Below are 11480 nucleotides of genomic sequence, written 5' to 3' on the forward strand. Positions count from 1 at the left end.
GAGCAACTGTGACGGACTTGGCCACCAGATAATACTGCATTCCCCTGAGTGGCTGCTGCAGGAGAAATAATCAGCTGATGGCCAAATCAAACAGGAGTCTCTGAACTCTGAACCGGCCTACTTTTTTTAACTTATGGGTATAGAGGCTCCCTTATTAACCCCTTCCCGACATCCTTCGTATACGGCGAAGTTCGGGTGGAGTGAGTATGTAGCGGGCGCCATAGAACTAACGTGTTGGCTGTATCTGGCAGCCGACACTTTAGTGTAACGAGCGGGATCCCACTCGTTTAACTCCTTAGATGCTATGGTCAATAGCGATCGCGGCATCTAAGCCGTTAGAATGAGGTGTCGCGGGGTGCCGATGGTCATCATGGCACCCTGGGGGCCTAATGAAGTCCCTCGGGTCTGCCATACTTGTCCGGAGTCAGAACTCAATAAATGCCTGTCAGAACCTGACACAATATACTGCAATTCTAATACTATATTAGTATTGCAGTATATTGTGTAAGCGATCCAACGATCGCTGCTTCAAGTCCCCTAGGGACTTATTATTATTATTATTATGGTATTTATACCACACGGTAAACAACGTAAATTTAGGACGCAAAAAAGTGTGGTGAAAATGCTGGGTTTCTTTTTCTATTGCCCCCTAAAAAAGTTAATAAAAGTTAACCAATAAACTATATGGAACCCAAAATGGTGCTATACAAAAATACAAGTTGTCCCGCAAAAAACAAGACCTTCTACAGCTATGTCGACTCAAAAATAAAAAAAAAAGTTATAGCTCTTGGAATGCGACGATAGAAAAACTTAAAAAATAGGCTGGTCATTAAGGGGTTAAAAAGTTTATTTTGGTGAGACAACCCCTTTTCATCTAGCCTTCCCTATACTACGCTATAAACAATATATAGTGTTGTGAACTTGGAAAAGAAAAACTTAGGTGACCCATGGAGGCAATTTAAGAAACGAATTGGGTGTTGCACTAGGTACATCCACGTGGACGAAAGGCGCCAACTATGTATTAGCTAAGCGGTCACCAGAGCTACGAAAGATGATTCAGGAGACATTTGCTCTTAATGTCGGCATCCAGATTTCGGCTTCTGCAGGTTTTATAGAATCTAACATTGTTTACCACTGAGCTGTTCTGCATCCCCATAAATGCGGAGCGTACCTGCTGCAACACTTTTCTTTAGTCCACACTGTTGCTTTACCGACAGACTAAGGCCTCATTCACACGGTCCGTGATTATGGCATGGACAGCCACAATGTCATCCGCGGGCCGTCCGTAGTAATGAACTGTGCACACAGAAGATGTGCATATATTTCAGGGGGGCCGGACCGCAATTGCGGCTTCCACGCGGTCCATGTAAACCACGATCGTCTGCATGGGCACATGGAAAGGAATGGGTCCGCATCAGGCTGAAAAGTTACTACTAATGATAAGCTCAGTGGGTCATTACTCTGGCAGCACACAAAAAATGCTACAAAAACACTGAAATAATAAGCATGATTATTTTCTCCACAGTTTACATGAACTTGTAAAACATAATGAAATTGGTTTGACATTTGAAGATTCCAAAGAGCTTGCTGAACAGCTAAAGGTATAGAATCTGTCACTTAGCACTTATGTATTGAACTAATGTAAGGTCCAGTTCACACAGTTTTTTTTTGGTGCTGATTTTGATGTGAAAATCAGCGCCAGAAAACGCTCCAAATCTCCCCCATTGATTTTTTTTCCCGGGCGGCTTCGACCTCTGACCTCTTAATGAAATCAATGCGAGGCAGAAAGAACCCGTAGGGCTTGTTTGGAGTGTTTTGGGGTTTTTTTGCAGCGTTTTTTTGCCCATGGTTTCTGCATTAGCTTCAACGGCTTAGAAAAAGAGGGCACTAAATGCTGCAAAAAAAAGAAGTCAAACGCTAGCATTTCAAAATCCTCATCAAAATCCTGAAGCAATTTTGAGGCAGATTTTTTCTGCCCTACAAAAATCGCTGTGTGCACTTACCCTTAAAGACGTTTTACAGGCATTTAAAAGAAGTAATAACTATAACTTTGGCTACTTAGGTTATGTTCCCATAGGCCAGATACGCAGAAAACTTCAGAAAACAGTATTTGAAAGCCGCCATGGTTTTCTTATCCTGTACAACCCCTTTAATTCTTTCTACACGCCAAGGCCCTGTACACACAGTTATTTGCAGACGGAAAAATCTGCTTCAAAATTCCTTCAGGAATTTTGAGGCAGCTTTTGACCTGCCGGCAGAACACTTGCCACGTTTTTCGCCCGCGGGTAAACGCAGCCACGAAGAACGCAATCTCTGCCTCCCATTGATGTCAATAGGAGGTCAGAGACGAAATCGCCCAATGAAAGTGCATGTTGCTTCTTCTTCTTCCCGCCAGTGGTAACAAGAAACCCCCCTCCTCCCATTGAAATCAATGGGAGGCAATTTTGGATGTTTTCTGGAGCTGTTTTCGACGTGGTTTCCGCGTCAAAAACAGCGCCAATGTACTTAGTGTGAGCTAGCCCTATCGCTGTTTTTCTGCATGCATTTTGTTCAGACAGAACAAACGCTGAACTGCACTGTGTGAATGGAGACTTCTCATTGTTTGCCTGCACTATGTGAATTCTAATCTCATTGTTTGACGTGTAACCCAACTACTATATGTAGAAGGGAAGATTGAAATTCATTTTGTGGTGAATAAAATATATATATAAAAAAATGCTAAACATCGGAAACGAGTGAGTATATCACATATAGTAATGAACACCGGATAGTATCAGTATATTTATAGAGAGGGAAGGTGGTATGTTTTATTATCAAACACAATAACTTGCGCCTTCATACCTTTCTGTGGCACTTCAGCAGCCGTGTTTTCAATGTTCACTTATTATACTAATGCTTCTAGTAGGGATGCACGGTGCATCGAAACTTCAATACGGTTTCGATACTGTGCATCCCTAAACGGTTCGATACCGCTATTTCCTGTATTTCGATACTGAGCTGCGCAGCCGCACAGCTTAGTATAGTAATACATGAATGTATGGGAGCGCGGCTGCGGCTGTGTAATTCAGCCACAGCCCCGCTCCTGAGTCATGATAAGTTCGCGGGGTCAGTATGATGCGATGCGGCCAGCGCTGCACTAATGAGCGGCGGCACTGGAGACAGAACATGGCGGGCGCACTACAAAACACCCCCATGTTCTGTCCTCAGTGCCTGAACCGCCGCTCATTAGTGCAGCGCCGGCCGCATCTCCTCATGCTGACCGCGCACGCACTTCCTGTCAGGAGCGGGGCAATGGCTGTATTACACAGCTGCAGCCCCGCTCTATAACGGCGGAGATCAGAGAAACCTCTCATCTCTGCCGTTATTCCCCTGAATTCTGCGATCACAGCGGACTGCAGCATTCAGGAGAAAATGAGAAGGGGGGATGCCCCTGGATCGCGTCACAGGGAATTCCTGTGACGCGATCGAGGGCCATACCATATATGGGCAGACAGCCCAGGGTCTATTGACGGACCCGAGGGCTGTCTTACCATATTTCATGTTGTTAGGACATACCCAAGTATGTCCTAACAACTGCCTGTGTGCTATCCGTCCACAGGTTAATGTACTGGCATATATCTGATATATGTCAGTACATTAAAGTTTAAAAATAAAGTAAAAACAAAGTAATGTTAAATTTAAAAAAAAATACACCTTCACCTTTTTTACAATAAACATTAAAATAAGTCTCAATACATAAAATATTCACATTCAGTAATGGCGCGGACAACAATGTTTTTTGCATCATTTATGATGTGTACGCTGTAAAAAAATAAAATAAACACGGCTTTCATTCACTTATTAATGTGAGGCGCGAGGTGCGATGAATTTAACCTCCATGTTCCTCACATTAATAGTAATTAACCCCATCATGTACCTCACACATTAACCCATTATGACTGAGAAACATGATGGGATTAATTACTATTAATGTGAGGCGCGTTCAAAATTCATCACACCTCGCGCCTCACCTCAGAAAACGGAAGAATTTTTTTTCTATTACTGTTGCCAAAAGTATCGAAATTGGTATCGAAATCGCAATACTAAACGAAGTATCGGTATCGAAGTCCAAATTCTGGTATCGTGACATCCCTAGCTTCTAGGGTTATTCTGCTTGTGAGATGTCAGTTTGAGTTGCAGTTAAATCCGGATGCGTTTCTAAGGGTATGTTCACACGGCTTATTATCAGCCGTTTTTCGGGCTGTAAACACCCTGAAAAACGGATGAAATATAGGGGCTGAACGCCTCCAAACATCTACCCATTGATTTCAATGGGAAAAACGGCGTTTCGTTCCCACGGGGTGTTTTTTACGCGCCCATTTGTAAAAACGGCGCGTAAAGAAACGCCCCGAAAAAAAAGTGCATGTCTCTTCTTGAGCCGTTTTTGGAGCCGTTTTTCATTGGATCAATTGAAAAACAGCTCCAAAAACGGCCGTAAAAAAACGCCTGTTCAGTGTCAGTGGGTCATGCGGGTCTCTGATACACAGGATCCACTTGTAATATATCACATCTAAGTTATGAACTTACATGTGATCGATAACAACTCCAACCTGCGTGCCTGACTGGAACAGGATTTAGCGCAACATACAGCTGCTCTGTATAGAGAATACAGAGAAGCTGTATCTAAAAAAGTTAAACAAATTTTTAATAAAAACAAATTAAAAAGTTACACCAAACACACCGACTGACCTGTTTTTATTAATAAAATAAAAAAAAATGTAAAAAAAAAAATGCTGATTAAAGGTTTATATAGTCTTTAAGTAATGGTGTTGTAGGAATAAAAGCATTTAGGCAATTGTACTTTTAAATTATTTCAACATTTATTTTTCATAGATGTTATTTATGGACTTTACAAGCGATTCAAGCAAGCTGAAACAGTTTCGGCAAAACCTTCAAAAATCCAAACAAATGAGATGGGAGGAAAGCTGGGATCAGACGGTACTACCAATATTTAGAGACCATTGCAAAATATAACCACTTGTTACGTTACAAAAAACAATCACAGGAACATTTTTCTGCTGGGCTCCAATGCTGTTTATAGAGAGAAGAAAGAAAAATAAGGACATATGGAGCTGGAAATACTTGAATGAAGAGTGAGAGTCTTTCAGATTTTTGGATTTTGAGATGTGCAACATTCCGAAGATTCTTTTATAACTTTTATAAATGACAATGGAAAAGACCTAACCGAAAACTGGTTTAGGCCAACTACATATGAACTGATGGTTGAGTGCAGATGTTAGACGTGTGGATCTGCGTTGTCATAGGCTGCGTTCACACGTCGCTGTCAAAAATGTGTTTTGTTTTTTTTTTGCTGTGACGTGTGAACCCAGTTGCTGTGGGTGGGGTTGCTTGTAGCTGTCCTGTCTTTGCCTGGAGTGAGATGTCAGATTGGTCTGTAACATTAAAGATTGTTCTAATGAGTAAACCTGCTCCAATGTGTGTGCTGTTACTTTCCCTAGCGGAGTGCCTCAACTTGTCATGAATTAGGGTCCCATATTGCCATGAGCATAAAACATTAATACATTGCTAAATTAGAGAATGTTAGCAGTTCTGTTGACACCCATCCATTACATAAAGGATTATAGTCATAATAGAATGTTCTATGGCAATTTTTTTCCCAGGCCCCATTCACATCCCGTTTTGGCCTTCCATTGGAGGTATACGTCAGGAAGCCTCCCGACTTATACCTCTGACGAAAGGCCAAAACATATCCCACTGTATGGCATACAGTGATATATGTCGCCCGGGGAGAAACACCTGAAGTTACTGTCTATATAATGAGAATTGGCCACAGAATCCTGGCATGTGCACATAGCTCTCTCCATTCTGTTGTATGGCTGTTATGGAAACAGCCGAGCTGCACTTGCTTGGCTGTTTCTGTATCTCTTATTGAACAGCATGGAGAGAGCTGTGTGCAAGTGTGACCCTCTCTCCACTAGTCTCCGCCTGTTTCCTGTTGCCAGTTCTCGATATAGGTGCAGGTCCCAGAGCTAGGACCCGATCTATCCTGTGGATATGCCATAAATGTCTAAGATGGGAAAACCCCTTTAACTTCTATGGTCTGCAGATCACCTGTGTAGGACTGGTATCTACTCTATATGGTGGTAATCAGGGCCGGCCTTAGGTTGGCTGGCGCCCTGTGCGGGATTCTCTATTGCTGCCCCCCACAAAACAAAAAATGTAACCACACACACACACACACACACACACGTACGTAAAACAAAAAATGTAACCACACACGTACGTACGTACGTACGTACGTACGTACGTACGTACGTACGTACGTACGTACGTACGTACGTACACAATGGGTCTTATACAAATACATATAGGTAAATATATGGACGTACAGGCCCAAATATACCCACGCAGGCACATATATACACAGAACAGATCGTTACCTGCAAAAATATATACAGATACATATCTAGGCACTTAGACCCACAAATACACACACACCAGCAGTCCTATGTAACACCACAGATAACACACAGTGGCACATGCAATATTGTTGGAATGCACATCCGCCATACATACATACATACATACATACATACATACATGGATAGTATTAAGAGGTTAAAGGGATAGTCCGGGTTTAAACTTCTTATGTGGCAGCAGGAGAAGAGGGCTTCAGATAAAAAAGTTAAAAAGCAGCCCATACTTACCAGGTGCGCTGATAGGCAATGTCAGGGGATAGTCACTATCCAGGGTGCTGAAAGAGTTAACTGATCGGCAGTAACTCTTTCAGCACCTGGGACAGTGACTACCGCTGGAGTTAATAGTATTAAAACTTAACTTACCTGCTTCTTCCTCCAGTCCGGCCTCCCGGTATGACGTTTCATCCCACGTGTGACAGCTGCAGCCAATCACAGCCCAATCACAGACTGCAGCGGTCACATGGACTGCCGGGTCATCCAGGGAGGTCGAACTGGATGACAAAAGAGGGACGCGTCACCAAGACAACGGTACGTATGAACTTCTAAGAAATTATCTAAGCCTTTTTTGAACACCTCTAATGTTACTGCTGTGACCAGCTCATGCGGTAGGCTACTCCACAGCTTCACAGTTCTTATGGTAAAGAAGGCTTGTCGCCCCTGGAGATTGAACCTTTTTTTTCTCGAGACGGAGGGAGTGCCCCCTGGCATTTAAGAGGGTTTTACATGGAACAGGTTTCTCCATATTTTTTGCCATTTATGTTCTTTTAATGTTTCCTCATAACTAATATTCTCCATTGCCCTTATTAGTTTAGAACCTTTTCTTTGTATCTTTTCCAACTCCAGGACATCCTTTCTATGAACTGAAACCAAGAACTGAACTGCATATTCTAGATGAGGCCTCACTAATGCTTTGTAAAGTGATAATATGTCCCTGTTCCGCGAGTCCATGCCTCTTTTTAATACACGACAATATCTTGCTGGCCTTAAAAGCAGCTGATTGACATTGCATGCTGTTGTTTGGTCTATGATCTACAAGTACACCTTCTCAACAAATGACACTCCCAGTTTCACCCCCTTTAGGACATATCATGTATGCAGATTATTTTTGAAAAGCTAGTTTTTATTGTTTTTTTTCCCGATACAAATAAAAGAGAAAATATAACAATAGTGGCATTATATTTTGTACACATAAGTTATCCGTATCATTGTACAAAGTAAATAATAGCAAACTTTGAGAGAGCAAATTTCTTAGGAGTAGTGGTTAAGGGATTAAAACCAACTTGGAGATATACATCAGCGGGCAAAAGTTAAAGTCTGGTTGTCAGCGGGCACATGCGGTTTTAGAGTGTCATCTCTTGAAGGTATTAGATCAATTACAGTGAAATATCGCAAATGAATGTTGAGTGGATTGGTGTTTTGGTATATTTATTTAGGATGTTGTGAGAGTTGTATGTGGCCGCTGAGTACATAATAGAAAATTAAAAGACAATAATAATAAGTTCAGATAAGGAAGACATCCTATCCTTTGTATACTAGTTTGGTAGCTAGACTTCAGTAACCTAGGAGGAAATAAGTAGTTAAAGTATGATATATATATAATGTATCATAAACCTCAATGGCACGGGATGGTAATCCTAAATAAGTAATTGAAAGTTCTGTATGCTTGTAACTGAGTTGTTCAAACTCTGTTCTTTGAAAAATACGAAGTGGGCAATGATTTTGAGTTTGGTATTCGCTCAGGTTTCCAGGGAGCCCAATTGTTTTAATTCCATGTTATGGGCATGTGAGACTAATGTCCAGGCTTCTGAGAGTCATAGAGGACTTGGGTTTTTCCAATATTTGGCAATTAAGCTTCTTGCTGCTAAGGTGATATGGGATGCCAGTAGATTAGTTTGAAGAAAGCATAGTGCCAAGTCTAGTGTTGGAGGTATGTTACTTGACAGCAGGTTATTTAGAGTGTTGAAAATGGGGGACCAGAAGGAGTTTATTTTGGGGCATGTCTACCATGCGAGGAGGTAGGTTCCTTGTAAGACTCTGTTCACTTCTGCGTTCGGGTCCCGTTCTGACGTTTCAACTGAGCTTTCCGTCAGAACGGGACCCTGAACAGACACAAACAGACACAGACCAGAGTTTTCCGTGCCCACCACCATTGATTTCAATGGTGACGGATCCGGGGCCCATGGTTTCCGTATTGCTTCCGGCAAAATGATGGGTCCGGTGCACAACAGAGACAAACGGAAACCATGGGCACCGGATCCGTCACCATTGAAATCAGTATCAGTTTGCGTTTGTTCAGGGTCCCGTTCTGACGGAACTGCAGAACGGGACCCCAACGCTGATGTGAACAGAGCCTAAGCCACATCCTTTCCAACAAAGGTCAGAGTAGAAAAGGTTGTTTTTGCTATTTTTGTTGGGATCAGGTGTCATCTTAAATATCAACTTTCTTGAAAGTTCCCATTGGTGAACCCTTTTGGGGACCTTTTTGTGCCATTTAAGAGCTGATTGCCAGTTTTCTGGGCTATATGAACATCCTAAGTCCATTTCCCAGTGTTGTATGTATTTAGATTTGATGTCGCCATTATTGCTTGTCAACTCGTTGTAGACGGTTGTAGAAGGTTGATATTCCCTCGGTGGGTGGTTTACGAGTGGAAAAAAATAGGCTGTTCTGGGGAACACTGGTTTGTCCAGGGAGATGGAAGAGAGGGAGTGATGGGTTTGTAGATATTTTAAAAAATAAAATAAAAATGTCTGATTCAGACAGGTGGTATTTGGAGCAAAAGAAAGAAATCATGTGATAATTATCTATTAAGTTTCCTATTGTTTTTAGTCCATTGTTAGACCAATTGGCGACACTGATGTCCAGACTCAGGGTTTGTATGAAGGTTATTGGTAGTAGTGACATAAAGTTTTGACTGCTATCTGGAGTTAGGTCTATGTATTTCTTCCAGGCCATTTGTGTGTCTTTAACACTGAGGGGTCTATAATATGCAGGTGTTTTGTGTATTTTTGATATGCTGAGTAAGGACATCAGTCCCCCACCAATTAGTTGTTCTTCTATTTGAATCCATTGTTTGTGGGTTATGTCTGGCCACCAGTATTTTGCTTGATCTAATAAAGTAGCCTGATGGTATCGTTTCAAGTCTGGGAGTCTCTTTCCTCCTCTGATGCATGCAGATTATTAGTACCCAGGTGTATGACTTTACATTTGTCCACATTGAACTTTTTTTGCCAAATGGATGTCCAAACAGCTTGTCCAAGTTGGCCTATAATTTATGAACATCTTCCATAGACTGAACATTACTACATAGCTTGGGGTGATCTGCAAATATAAAAACGGTGCTATTAATCCCATCCTCTATATCATTAATAAATAAGTTGAATAATAGTGGTCCCAGCACTAAACCCTGGGGTACACCACTTATTACCGGGGACCATTCAGAGTAGGAATCATTGACCACAACTCTCTGGATACGGTCCTTAAGCCAATTCTCAATCCAATTACAAACTATACTTTCTTAAGGGGGTTTTACACTGGCCGATTTTTGGGCAGACGAGCATTCAGAGAGCACTCGTTGCCGATAATTGCCCTGTGTAAACAGGGCGGCGATCAGCAGATAAATGAGCAAACGTTCGGTCATCTGCTGGTCGTATCATTTAATAAAAGTAAATTATTATCGTTGTCTGCAGCACATCTCCCTGCGTAAACAGGGCGACGCGCTGCCGACATAATAACGTATGGGGATGAGCCATCGGAGTAACGACTGCTTGTCCCCATCCATAGCTCTGTGTGACAGGAGCAAACGAGCGCTGACCAACGATGTCTCGCTGATCGGCGCTGGCTGCACCGGCCGATTATCGGCCGGTGTAAAAGGGCCTTTAATCTATAGACATTAATCTACCCATTGGACGTCTATGAGGGACAGTGTCAAATGCCTTTGCAAAGTCCAAAAACACTATATCCACAGTTCTAACAATGAAACAACACTCTTTAAGACAGTACAAATCAAGATGTATGTTTTTATAATACTTTATTAACATGTTGGATTCTATGCTTTAAGAGGTCAAAATCATTTTAACACCGTTATTTATAGAACCTAAACATATATTAAAGCACCGAATATAGTGATAAATATTAATGTTCATTGAGTAACCACAATCACTGTGGATTTCGTTTTTTTTCCCACTCATTCACAGGATATGACATAAATGTATGATTAGGAACCCGCACTTATGTAGGGAACAGGGGAGAACATGCGTGGCTACCCCTCCATTTATGCTCTGCCCGGATGCAGCGGCTGGTGAGGCGGGACAGGGTTTGAGGGACACCTTTTTCTCCACATATATGCCGAACCTATCACACACTTATGACATACCTACAGAATAAACCATAAATGTGGTTGTGGAAATATCCATTTAATGTTAAAGAGAAAATAAATCCCCGTAAAATTAAATACAGTATATTCATTGTTATTATTAATTGCAATATAATGGCATTATTCACCCCTGTAAGGTTAATTTTTAACCTAGTGTTTTGGTGCTACTTATAGAAGGAAATTCGTGTGAAAAACTGTATGTTGTGATTCCTGTTCAAGAAAGAGTTCTAGCAAATGGCCACCAAATACTTTGGCCCTGAAGTGGTTAATTATTAGGATTTTGTAAAGATTGGAGACAAACTAATAGATACATATGCAAACACATTAAGGCCTCAAAAACATGGCCAAATGGTGTCCACAGCCATTTATGGGACCGTTATCAAAGATTTTGTATGACCCTGTGAAACCAAAATTTGTGGCATGCTCCAACACATTATGTATTACTTCTAGGACCGCATATGGCGCTTCATGGAGGCACCAGACGAACCCTGGGGGAGTTTGTGTACCACATCATAGGGTCCATGCTTTAGGCTTTGCTGTGTGCTTGAGCCCTAAGGATTGAGCTACAATTCCAAAAGTAAATGCAAATAATGTGAAAACTGTAGCTGTATTGTAATCACTATCTATA

The 11480-nt window shown here is 41.7% G+C and overlaps 1 protein-coding gene across 3 annotated transcripts in view; it reads left to right on the forward strand.

Annotated features, from left to right (window-relative positions):
• Nucleotides 1-5464, forward strand: part of ALG1 (ALG1 chitobiosyldiphosphodolichol beta-mannosyltransferase) — a 38640-nt gene extending 33176 nt beyond the window's left edge. For all 3 annotated transcript variants that reach the window (XM_075837493.1, XM_075837494.1, XM_075837496.1), the window contains exons 12-13: nt 1526-1601; nt 4873-5464. In XM_075837493.1, the coding sequence (XP_075693608.1) occupies nt 1526-1601; nt 4873-5013 (217 nt within the window). In that variant the 3' untranslated portion in view covers nt 5014-5464. The remainder of the gene's footprint in view (nt 1-1525; nt 1602-4872) is intronic.
• The last annotated feature ends 6016 nt before the right edge of the window (nt 5465-11480 follow it).

Source organism: Rhinoderma darwinii, chromosome 9, assembly GCF_050947455.1.
Source record: "Rhinoderma darwinii isolate aRhiDar2 chromosome 9, aRhiDar2.hap1, whole genome shotgun sequence".
NCBI lineage: Eukaryota > Metazoa > Chordata > Amphibia > Anura > Rhinodermatidae > Rhinoderma > Rhinoderma darwinii.